Here is a 12,442-nt window from a genome sequence, read left to right on the forward strand (position 1 = left end):
ATGTTAGCACGGCTGCAGACTCAGTTTATACTATACTCTCTGGAGTATCAGTGGATTGTCCTGATGAATTCAATTGCGTTTTAAGAGACCTCATTACAATTGTTATGACTGTGTGGTTCCTGGGGCTTAAAACAGATACCAACTGTATCCTAATTAACTTGATGATGAAATAACAGCAGTGCTATAATTATAGTAACACCCAGAAAGTTTTTTATCCTGGATATGTACGTGACACATAGGCCTGAGCTTGTGGCACAGATGGGAAGCTGTAACCTCTGAGTTCACCTAACATTAGTGCAATGAAGCCTGAATGAAAAGCTTTGAAATATTAAACATATTAAACGACAGTAATGGGCTGAATATCGTTTTATCACAGCTGACATTTTGACCTGCTGCAGGGAAATCACATGTGTTATTTATTAATGGCTTTCAGAAACACTTAGTGTAAATGGAACAGAGTCATCATAAGTCAAATGTCTGCTGGGGGGAGAAGGGCCTGCTGTCTGTGTTTTTGTTGTCTTCTTTTTGATTGATATTTCCCTTTCCCTGCTGTTCGGTTTTGTTTGGAGAACACTGGTCAGACAGAATTGCTCAAAGCTCCTGTGTGGTTGTGAAGGACTTTTAGGATCTCTGGAACTGTGATGGCCACTTATGGAATTTCAAACGTGGCAAGAGCTTGGCTACTTGTAAAGTGAACATGATAAGAATTTGCATTTTATGCCTGGGATGGTATGAGGAAGCAACGTCCACACAGCCGTACAACATTTCAATCGCATTCACTGTGGAAACTGCACCGTTCGGCATGATTGTCTCCAACAGAGCAGATCAAACCCTCATCTTCCTTCTTGTCCTTGTGATGGCAGCAGCAGAGCTGCAGGAACACCTCTCGCCTGAGTGTAAACAGTTCCTGTACATGGGGACGCTGCCTCGAGGGCTCGACCAGCTGCCTTTTAAAAAGATCTGCCAGTTCTACGAGGGCAACCCGCGATTTGTCACCCTGTACGACACAGACAATCACATCCCTGTTTATTCGGCGTACACCTTCAAGCGCTCGGACGGCTCCAAGAAGGTTGATGTGCCTTGGATGTATGAGCCACAGGTAGGATATTCACATTTTTAAAAAACACATCTCATAGGAAAATATGGAAAGATGCTTTGGCAATCAGTCTTATCTGGTACTGACTTTACCATTTTCAGTTTTTGATCATGTTTATCCTGACAGCTTTCCACAGTGACTGACTCACGGGAGATGCAGCAGCTTCCTACAGAATACGTGCACAAGAGTTTCGAGGACGCTCAGGCTGTGCTCGACGACTACTCCAACACTGTCATCTTTGAACGTGGTCAGCTGAACCCAGACGAGCACCAGGCCCACCCTGATGACAAAGCGGCCACGTACACCCTGACAAACGTGGTCCCTCAGGTCCGAGAGTTCAACATTGGCTCATGGAACCAGCACAAGCACACCATTCGCAGGCGGCTCAACAACTACTGTCGAGGCACCGCCTATGTGGTCACCGGGGTCACCACCTCGGGGCAGATGATCCGCCGCCACATGATCGACCGCCTGGGCATCCCCACCTACCTCTGGTCGGCCTACTGCTGCGTTGATTTTGACCACAATGCACCGTACTCAGAACGCTCCAGGTTTCCTGCGTTTGCAGGTTATGGGCTCAACGACAGGGAGGATAATAGGGTTCAGGAGATGACGGTGCAGCAGCTGGAAGACTTCCTGAAGAGGGTAACTTATGTTGGCAGCTCATTCCAGATTTTCTATGACAACTGTGTGCCTCTTAACAGTGGTAATAGTGCCCTGCACCTGCCTTGAGAAAATGCAGATGGGTCCTTCATATTTAGTATAGATCCCACCGTCGTCAATAATATTTAGCATTTAGCAGCTCATTGGGAGTGAATTGTTTATTTTTTTAATTAATTTATTCTAAATGATCTTTACTTATTTTACCCAGTATTTACTTGTTCACAGTATAACAAAATAACCTGAATTAAAATGTCCACTTAGCAGCTTTTCTGGATTTTGTTCGATGAAGAGGAAACTAATTGGACCTTTGAGCTTAGATTTTGTCACATATACAGTCTGCAGAGGTTAGTGATTCTTCATGTTAAAGTCAAAACCCCCCCCAAAAAATCATCATTACCACATTACATAACATAAGTAGATTTTAAAATGTTACAAATTCTCCAATCATTTCAAAGGTGTTGTATTTGATTGTGCATTAACATGTGTTTTAGTGCTTGAACTCACCATTGTAAATGGTTGTAACATGTTAATTTAACCTCTCAGTGACTGGAGGCTACACCTGCCTCTGTGGGCCTTTTGTTCAGCACAGACAGATTAGACTAACAGTTTTACATTTGCACATTCAGCCTCTTAACTGTAGTGCCTCTCTCATGAAAAGCCACACAGACAAATTCAGGACAAACTGAGCCAATATCCAGATTCTGAAGAGCTTTAATTGTCAATGAATGATAATAATTACTTGTTAATTGTAGGGGAATAGGGGGGAAAAGCTACATTTGAATAAAGTGGGATGTAAAAAAAAAAAAAAAGGATAATCTGTCTCCCAGTTTCTTTTTGCAACTTTGTCTTATTATATATTTGTTTGGATCTGATCTCTCTAGATGCTACAACCAGTAACAAAACATAAAAGCAGTAAATGAGCCAAGCCTAGGAGGGCAGACATAGCCCCAGGGTGAATGATATGATTAGTAACAGCATTTAGTTTGAGAGGGTAGCTGTATCCTGCCAGCTGGTATATGCCAGTGCCAGATGGTCAGCAGCACACTGATAAGAGCCCAGAATACATTTCACATCCTTAATTGGAAGCACACTCATATCTGATGGCCAGTAGTAGGAGGCCGTCTTTGTGTAGTTAAACACTCATGTGAGAGATGCAAAACTTTAGCACCATTATAGTTTAGTTATAGTATACATTAGAGTAACAAAAATGGCTTCTCGAGTGCTGTGAAGAATATTGAAAATGATGAAATCAACAGCATATGCACACAAGATACTTGTGTCTTCACGACATACAATCAAAGACAGAGTGCACACTATAAACTCAACATTTTTAATTTTGTCTTTTCAATTCACACTTTCACCTCAAAAGTTAAAAAAAGAAACCAGACAAACAAACTCATATTTCTGTACAAAAGGGGCATGCTGAGCACCCTGTGCAGCGGGGAATACCGTAGGAGACGGCACGAAGCCTACTTAAATCATTGTCAAAATATGCTGAATCAACGCAGCACAGCAAGTAAAAACATAAAAATAAAGTTGAATAATACATCATTGTTCTTTGTACTTCAAAGACATACACTTTTGGATTCAGAGAACCCAATCTCTCTCTCTCACACACACACACAATCTCTCTCTCTCACTTAAAACCAGCCACAACAGTAGGTAGCCACAGTAGACAGGTGCTTTGCAGTCTGCAGCAGCAGTCCAGTTTGTGCCGGAGTGTGTCTTGGTTTCAGTTGAACCAGGTGGTGTTGAGCTGCGTCTGTTTCTTTATGCTCGTGTCCAGCTTGAGGACCTCTCTGATCGCCATGGTGGCGTAGGTCGAGGGAGGCAGGGAGAACTCCATCCGCAGAGCCCGATACTTCCCCTCTGCCGGGGGAAGGAGAGAAAAATACTGTTATTGGAGTCATTGGAGTTATTGGAGTGTGCAAAGACGGCTGTCAAAAACTCTCCCATCTTATGAGAAGCCAACAAAATCCGCAGTCATGCATCATAACTATATGCATCTTACATATCCCTGAAGCTTATGCTACACTCATCAACATGGGGAAATGTGGTACAACATTGGTATGTTTAAAAACATTTTTTCACATAAAAATTAAAAAGCAGGGAACCTACCAGTGTATTTGCATTTGTGTATTTAAATATGAGTAACAAGACCATTTGCAGCACAAGGTCAAGTAGTTTGATGATTTTCAGGACGTCTGCTCAACAAAAATGTTTTTCCTTCCCTTTCTTTACAAGAGAAGCATATTCTCAGCAACGGATTCTCCATGTCTGCTCTGCTGAATGTGTAAATAAGCAACTGTTTGCCAACACGTTCCCCAAATAAACTTCAGAAGGTCATATGTCAGTGCTGCCCTGTGGCCAAAAAATAATAAAATAAAAAAATCGAACTCAAGCGATGTAGATTCCACAGGGACAAAAACTCAGTTGAACGTGATCTACTATGTTTTGTATGTATGATAATGTTTGATCAATGATGCAACTGTGTCCTAATTTAAATTCAGTCCTGCAATGGCAATATAGTCCAGCCTATTAAAACCAGAAAGTTGCTTTACCTAAATCACTCCACTATCAGAGAAAAAAGTTTATTTATTTTTTGTCCACAGGCAAGTTCAGTGTTTAAAAACACACCAAAAACATCCTAAAGAGAACTTTACCTGTGTTGAAGACAGGAGTGGGCTTGTTCTCCAGTTTCTCAAAATCACTATATACCAGGGAGATCCTGGGGTCGTCGTACTGAATCACCTCCCTGCAGAAAACAGGCAGAAATACCACAACACACAAGGTTGGAGGCATCACAGTATGATAGAATAATTCATATAAAGCTTTCAGATAACTGCAGCATGCATTAACTAATTACAATATGGTTGGTTTTACAGCATAAAGGGCTTTCTACAACAGTGCTACACCATTATACACATGATATATTGTGTTTATTTTGCTGCTCACCAGCTGACATCACTGGGTCTGATGAGAATTCGTCTGTAGGCTCCAGCCAGAGAGTAATCCCTCACTTTGTGTCTCATGTTGTCGATGTCCAACCCATCTGCAGTGAGCATCTCTCTGTAACCTTTACCCACTGACAGAAAGACAAAGCATTACAGTCAATTACAAGCTCAGGGCTGAACCTGCCTTTCAATTTCCAAGTAGTACGCTTACTAATTGAAAATTAATTTTGGTTTGATAAACCACAATTTTGTTGTTTTTTTTACATCGAGCTTTCTACTTGCATTTTTGTCCATTTATGCGGATTAAAAGCCCTATGTTGTACGTCTGCTTTATTGTCACATATGTAGTAAAGAAAATAATTAGAATACGGGATTTTCTCATCTTACCTCCAGTGTTATTTTTCCACAGTTATCTTTTCATGTAACGTGCAAATAAATTAGGTCAAAAATCCCAGTGTGCCACTTCTTACCGTGATGAGAGGGGTAGATGACATCAAACCCAGGAAGTGGCATAACAACGTCATGGATGGGGCAGCTCTCAGCATCCTCTGCAGACAGCACGTGTGCTGTAGCTTCATGAGGTTACGGACAAAGACAACGTCAGTAGGCAGCATTTCCTTTTCAACATCGTGAGCCTGAAACTCTGAGTGACACTTTTAAGGGTCATAACGTTAAATAAATTAAATCCAATGATATTAACAGCATTTCACATGATCACGTTAAGTTATAGTCTTTTTAAATATTACAAATGATGTTTTTTTTTTTTCCGCCTGTAGATTTTATCAGGGTAGCAACATTTGGTCACTTAACTTCTGTGACAGAAGAATTGCAAAATAATCCATCTTTTTTCGTATAACTATTCCGTCAAACTATTTCCAATTCTTGGTTGAGAAGAGAGGTTTGAAGATTTATGTTTTTTCTTGGTAGGAAGGTGAACTTCTTACTTCCTTTGAGCACAAGGTCCCCCTCCACAGCCTTCAGGCCAAAGGCATCGATTCTCCGGCTCACCATGGTGTTCCACACCACGCTCTGGTAGCTGTGGATGTACATCAGACGGTTGTTACGAGGGATCTGAAAAAAGAACAAATGCTCCAAAATCTGCAGGAAAAAAAATAGCACGGAATCCTCTTTGGATGTAAATGAATCGTTAGTGAACGTGATGTATGTTCTTGGAGGTTAACTCAAAAGACTCTACTTCTGTTTGAACTGGCCAACACATATTTCCAACTAGCACCTGCCCAGTGCAACAGTTGTACTTTGATTGTTGACTGGCTGCATTACTTCATTTATGTTCTGTATGTCTCGCCCATGTCTTGGCTTTATTATTAAAAAAACCAACCAGTCCAAAAGCTGTGACGATGTTCTTCATGCCATACATAGACAGGCCTCGCAGCAGCTGGCCCTCCACGCAGCGCTTGTTGGGCAGCTTTTTTAGGGCCGCCTCCGGGTCCTGAGTCTTTGCCCACTCCTCCCTGCAGCGAACCAGGAATTCTTTCTCCGCTGAGGAAAGCAGTAAAGATGGAGGAAGGTTTAACATATTTTTTAACCACTGAAATGAAAAGAGTGCGGAGAAATAAAAAAAAAAGAATTACCTCCGGGACGAGGCTTTAGAATTAAATCCACCACCTCTTTCCAGTTATTTTTCAAGATAGCCCTGTTCCAACCAAAAGAAGGAAACAACCCTTGAGTCATGTCATAATCACAGCGTATGTCAATATCTCCCAATGTTATGACCGTACCTGCCCACTTGTTGTGTCGGCACAGCTGTGGTGCCAAAGCGCTGCATACCATAGTAGTTGATGAAGCCTGTCTGTTTGAGGGATGACAAGGCCTGACTGACCTGCTCATCTGTCCCTGAGATGTTCCTGATAACACACAACACCATTTTTTTTCATGATTATTTAATTAATAAATGAACGGGCAAATCCAAACATGATCCTAAAATGATCCTGCTAATATGCCATCAAATCAAATTCTTGTATAATAATAAAAAAACTTTTACTTTAACTTCTGGTGACATTTGAATTGCTAAATAGTCTACAATGCATGGAGAAATCGTTATCATTGAACATGTCTACATAAATAACATCCGCTGACCTGATGACAACAGTGAAGTGGTTTCCCTGCAGCTCTCCCAGCTTGAGAGGGTGGTTTTTGTAGCAAAAATTTCCCAGCTTGAGGTTCATGAGGCACTTGTTGAGGTGAGCTAACCTCTCTGCTGTGATCCTGAGGGGACAGGGAAAGGGTTTATTTAATCGCTGCTCCTGTACAATAAGCTGATTCAACACAAGGAAGAGCAGAAACACCTCACGCAGTAACAAGGTGCAGCACATACCACCTATATGCAATCATCCACAGACAATTTGGGAATGAATACACAGTAATTGAGGGTGTGATTTGTTTAAACCATTACACACTCACTTGAGCACTGCAATCTCCTGCACGGTGATGGCTCTCTTATCCTTGGTTCCCATGTAGGAAAACATGTTGGGTCTAAGCCTAGAAAGACACATTATTGCACAAATGAGGTTACTGAAGTAAAATGTCACGCTTTCTCTTATTATTAAGTGATGATAATATTTAAAAGTACGACATTCATACCTGAGAAACTTTGAAAGCACATTGATAGCATCCATGGTGTCCTTGTTCTCCTTGTACAGGACAAAGTGGCAGAAACTGCCACGGTTTTTGGGCCAGAAGTGTTTCCTTGGAGCTTTTATGGACACAGAAAAAAAATGTTGCACTGAAATAGAGTAAGCATTGTTACTACAACTAAATAATTCACATATATAAAAATAACAACGTTACAGTTAAAGCAAAACAGATTTTGGACTTTCACATGTTACCTGTAAAGGGAACTACTTTGTGATTGTAAACAAATAATGCAATTAAGTTTTTACAAAAGAAAAAAAAAAAGAAAAAGCCAAGTATTTCAACCACATGTAGTAACAAATGCCCAACTCTATGTGGCTTTTAACCACTCCCTCTGTGCTGAGAGGAGAATAGCTTCTTACCTGCAGTTGCTTTGACTTCTATCAGCCAGAGAAGAGCAAAAGGAGGATAGAATAATGTTACTAAAAAGAGATGTTTAAGACTGTGGGGCGAGTTGTCAGGGGTGAGATCTCATGCATGGGCCTGAGAGTGGAGCGTGGTATTTTAATGGTTTATGCAACAAGGCCGCAGGGTTTTTCAAGGCACCACCACACTGAATCTCTGCTTTCCTTATGGTCTTTTAAGCGTCCATTCTGAACAAACCATGTCAAAAATCTAGAAATCAGCATTCCATTGAATAATAAAATCAATCGGGATGAAAAAAAAAAAATCCTTTTAACACAACTGAGAGAACAAATCAGGGCAGAATCATGCAAGTGTCTTAATCATGCACATGCACAAGTGCATGCAACATATTTTACTGCTCTGGAGACCAGGTGTAATGCAGCAGATAAGCTGACGGTAGACATGTAACAAGTCCTCTTCTCTGAACTAATATACTGGTAAAAAAAAAAAACTCTGTCCAGGTATTTTAAGGCTGACATCTGGTCCAGTCTCCTCTCCACATACCTGCTAGAGCTTTCTTCCCTGCAACATGGTAGGCCACTATGAACTTGCGCCCTTCCTTCTCTTCTGTCTTTGTCTCCAGCCCAGGATACTGAGTCTTGATGGCTTTGTGGACCAGTGTCCGCCTCTCTTTAGTATCATCCATCACCTACAGATGTTTAAAGAGGAGTAAAGACATTACGCAAAACTCCCAATGAGTTTACACACCATAAAACGGAGCTAGGGAGTGTAAACTCACCTCAATGGAGACATTGTCCTCTTTATTCTTGAAGAGCTGCAGCTGCCCAAGTTGCTTCTTCTGCTCTTCAGTCAGTACGTCAGACTCCTCTGGCTGTGGTAGAGCCTCTGGGACTTCCTAAATTAGAATGATGTGAAGGTTGCTTTCTACAAAGGTTTCCTTTAATGTCTGTTTTGCTAACAGTATCATTATCACACTTGCAAACATTTTTAGCACCAAGTCCATATGTAACAATGCCACATTTGAAATGCTGGTTTTCCCTTACAGTCAACTTCTAGATGAGTCATAGTACAATCTCAATGATAATATAATGGAGAAATACGCTTGGGACAGTGTGGAATTTACATGTGATTATCATCATAGCCAAAATAATTTTGATTGCTGACGTCACCCAGATTATCATGAAAATGTGGTTAAATGTATAAATGTTGTGAGTCAGTTCTTCCTTATGACGATTCCTGCATTTAAAAAAAATACTTCTCAACCTTGACAGCAAGCTCTACAGCTTTTTCATGTCACTTGTGACAATAATTCACAATCGATCATGGAAATTCACCACGATCAACTGAGTGTGAATTTTTTTTTTTTTTATATATATATAAAATCCTATTGATATTTAATCCAATATCTTACCTCAGGCTCTGCAGGGATAGAGAGGTCATCTAAATGCACGATCTTGCCTTGTTTGTTGATTTCATGCACCACAAAATCAGAATATCTGAGAACAAACCGCAAGAAATCATCTGTTAAACAATCCAAAATGAAACAACTTATGGAATGAATGACTCCAGAGGACGAACCTTTCCTTCAGGATGCCCGAGAAGCCCTCGTGGTCACTGACATACTTCAGGATGCCGACATCCAACTCGGTGAGGCCATGCTTCATCATATCAGCAAAGGTTTCGCCATCCTCCTCTCCATCACTTCCTGCGCCCGCAGGCTCTTCCTCCTCAGCTTCGGGGGGAGGTCCTCCATTCTTGGGATCCTTCTCAACTCTGGGTTTCTTTGACGGCGCGTCTTCCCCTTCAACCTCTGGGCAGACTCTCTTTTCTCCGACGTGGACAGGGAGAGGCTCAGACTCAGCCATCAGGGCCGAGCTGTGACAACAGGGACAGAGAAACCGTCTTGTAATTCAAACACAATCGATAAAGGGGCATTCCACCATTGATGTCCATCCTTGAACTTGATTGATTTTATCGATTCTTTTTATACTTTTTGGTATTTTTCTAATGTATTTGATGCCATGAAAATATTCTACTTTGTATTAAAAAAAAAATTTGAATCAACTCAAACATTTTAAACCCCAACAAATACGACAAATGTTTAAAAAGGAAAGCATTAAAAACAGAGGAATCATTTCCATTCCCATATTAATATTAAAGAAGGTCAAATTCAGAAGTGTAAGCTCATTTGTATGCAGTTTACATTTTGAATTTTAGTTATTTTGGTATGCATGATGTTCTCACAAAGAATGTGAATTACACTGTGTCACTGGACATTTTGCAGCTGCGTAATTTAATGTCCTCCTTGTCATAACATCACATTGGGTCTAAAACTCTGGAGGTCTGGGGAGCTGCAAGTCTGCCTCCTTTGTGGAAGTGAACATTACCCAGGAATGTCATTTTACTACGATGCATCTTGTTTTATACGCCATTACTAGTAACATACTGCAACTGCTGTGCTTGAATCTACTCGGAAATCTAAAACTCAACTTACAATACAGCTGTATTGCACTGCAGTGTTTGCAAGAGTAATGACAACAAACCGATTAATGGCCTTGAAAAACGATGCTACCTACTTACTGTTTGTGGAGCCGAGGTAGCAAGAAACAGAGGTGGATCTGGGAAACGCTTCTTGTCTCACAGCTGCTGAACACTTGCAGAGACGTCTTAAAGGACGCGGGTTTGCTGCAGGCGCTGAAAAAGACGCAATGAACACAATTCTTATCAAAAGTTAGCAAATCCGCTAGCGCATTCGCATCGTCATCTATAAGCTAACATCGCGGTCTATGCTTTGCGTTGCCAGCAGGAGAGTCAAGCTAAGCTGGTGTATATAAAACGCCAATCGTTGTTGTTTCTAGCCGCCCCAAAAATAAAAGATTTAATGTACCTGCGTCTGGTGATATTCAGAAGAGTGCGAACAGCGTTGAACGCCAGTTTTTCCCACACGTGTGCTTCTGTGTGTGTGGTTGGTTCCGGAAACAGATCCTCCGCTAAAGCCCGCCCACCGCAAACGTTTGGTTGGGGACCTGTCAATCATAGAGCTAGCTTGACTCATAAATGCACTTAAAGGAATACTTCACCGGTGGAAACAAGAATCTGTATTGAAAGTGGGTCATATATGTAGTCGAAATGTAAACTACATTTCGAATGTGGTGCCTTCTTCACCGAGAAAAGGCACAGTGACTTTTGGGCGCATGGATGGAAGTATTATATAGTATATAGTATATTAATTTAACTTAACTGTCTAAACATTACAGCAAAATTATAATAAAGAGATGTGGGGGGGGTCACCTATGCATATTAAAAGTTGAAACATAATATTAATTCTTCTTGTGCAAGTACTTTGGGTTGCATCAACGTACATATAGGCCTAGCCTAACTACAGACGTTTTAATAATATATAGTTGTTAATATGGTATGGAAGGCCAGGGCCGTGGGAAGTGAGTTTTGGTTGGGGGTGCTGTAGTGGGGGGTAGTTTGCCAGAAATCCATAAAAAAATAGGCTTTATTTGAAATGGTACAAAATTGATTGTATTTTATTGAAACGCCTCTGTAACAGGACAGCATACTAGCATTGCATGGCACACAGCACAGGCACACACATACATCAGTGTAAAAAAAAGGCGACAAAATGCAAAACGCACACAGATTGATACTAAAGCAAACAAAGTAACCGTTTGCTAGGGTAACAAATGTTGCTGTACAGCCTTGCACCGAAATTGACGGTGAAAACAAACACGTGAAATATAAAACTGTTATAAATTAAATAAACAAAATAAAACTTAATTATTGATGCTTCTGACATGGGTGTCAAAACAGGCTTAAGACAACCCTATCGCACCGCATTTTAGACAGAACACACTGACTCAAAACATAGGCCTACACAACGCATAATTCATAGGCTACATTAAACTATACAACAAATGCTATAAAACATCATAAACGCACAGTATAGCCTTAGCCAACATTTTCAAAAACAAAAAACACAGCGCACTGCGCAGAGCATATAAACCATCAGCATAAATTTATAACGAATCCATTAAAAGACCAAGAGAAATAATTAAACTATTCAGGCATCATCATTAGGCATACGCTGCTTGGCGGCAGCTGATAATATATCCATTCCTTACCATGAGACAATGTTTTTGTTTAGATCTCCTAGGTTTAACATTATTAGTGCATAACCTTAACCGAGGGAGGCCTGTGATGGAAGGGATCATAGGGGGGACAGCCACAGACTCTGTCCCACCTTCAGCAACTGCCTCCTTCATACAAGGTACGTTATTACACTGTGTGTGTACATGGAACACAATCGACCATTTAATAGGGTTTGTGAACTGTACAAACTGGCTTACCTTGCAGTGTCTGGCAACATTGTCACCCTGCTGGAGCCACCAGAGAGTATTTTTCACCAAAAGCATAGGCTTGGCATATTCTCTAAATAGCCTACAAGTTCTAATTTATGTGTGTGTGACAGGGGGAAGGCACTTCTGCTGCAGCAGATGATGAGGAGACCCTGTCGGTGGACTCCAGAGGGCTTGAGGTATCATGTCAATCTTGTGGTAATACTAATTTAGTCCATAAAAACCAAGGTGTCAGTGATGTAGTGCTCATGGGGGGGGATTCACACACTGTCAGGTAGCTTTATGCTACTCACCTGAAAAGGCAGATAGAGCTGGCAGATCTCAAAATCAATGTACAAAGACGAAAG

The 12,442-nt window shown here is 41.0% G+C and overlaps 2 protein-coding genes across 4 annotated transcripts; one reads left to right on the forward strand and one right to left on the reverse strand.

The window, feature by feature from the left end:
• Positions 1-794: 794 nt before the first annotated feature.
• On the forward strand, positions 795-2,314 carry LOC311018312 (endonuclease domain-containing 1 protein-like). The gene is made up of 2 exons (XM_084017222.1): positions 795-1,099; positions 1,223-2,314. The coding sequence occupies exons 1-2, from the start codon at positions 803-805 to the stop codon at positions 1,826-1,828; spliced, it is 903 nt and encodes a 300-aa protein (XP_083873348.1). The 5' UTR covers positions 795-802; the 3' UTR covers positions 1,829-2,314.
• Positions 2,315-2,452: 138 nt separating this feature from the next.
• pus7 (pseudouridine synthase 7) lies at positions 2,453-10,744 on the reverse strand. Of its 3 annotated transcripts, XM_084017221.1 has the most exons (18): positions 10,619-10,744; positions 10,312-10,425; positions 9,310-9,606; positions 9,143-9,227; positions 8,510-8,626; positions 8,275-8,419; positions 7,728-7,745; positions 7,315-7,426; positions 7,135-7,212; positions 6,811-6,939; positions 6,453-6,578; positions 6,306-6,367; positions 6,053-6,213; positions 5,658-5,784; positions 5,184-5,285; positions 4,715-4,844; positions 4,423-4,514; positions 2,453-3,628 (listed from the first exon to the last, which is right to left on the reverse strand). In XM_084017221.1, the coding sequence occupies exons 3-18, from the start codon at positions 9,594-9,596 to the stop codon at positions 3,492-3,494; spliced, it is 1,908 nt and encodes a 635-aa protein (XP_083873347.1). In that variant the 5' UTR covers positions 9,597-9,606; positions 10,312-10,425; positions 10,619-10,744; the 3' UTR covers positions 2,453-3,491. The 3 variants fall into 3 exon arrangements, with proteins under 3 accessions (XP_083873347.1, XP_083873345.1, XP_083873346.1); XM_084017219.1 differs by lacking the exon at positions 10,619-10,744 and having other exon boundaries at positions 10,308-10,324; XM_084017220.1 differs by lacking the exons at positions 7,728-7,745; positions 10,619-10,744.
• Positions 10,745-12,442: the final 1,698 nt, after the last annotated feature.

Source organism: Eutrigla gurnardus, assembly GCF_963514095.1.
Source record: "Eutrigla gurnardus genome assembly, chromosome: 9".
Classification (NCBI taxonomy): domain Eukaryota; kingdom Metazoa; phylum Chordata; class Actinopteri; order Perciformes; family Triglidae; genus Eutrigla; species Eutrigla gurnardus.

Coding starts and splice junctions, on each gene's coding strand:
- pus7 (XM_084017221.1), bottom strand. CDS start 9,596: ATGGCTGAGTCTGAGCCTCTCCCTGTCCACGTCGGAGAAAAGAGAGTC. Junction 9,228..9,309: donor TCGGGCATCCTGAAGGAAAG/GTTCGTCCTCTG, acceptor GTTTGTTCTCAG/ATATTCTGATTTTGTGGTGC. Junction 6,579..6,810: donor CACTTCACTGTTGTCATCAG/GTCAGCGGATGT, acceptor GTGTGTTATCAG/GAACATCTCAGGGACAGATG.
- LOC311018312 (XM_084017222.1), top strand. CDS start 803: ATGATTGTCTCCAACAGAGCAGATCAAACCCTCATCTTCCTTCTTGTC. Junction 1,100..1,222: donor CTTGGATGTATGAGCCACAG/GTAGGATATTCA, acceptor TTATCCTGACAG/CTTTCCACAGTGACTGACTC.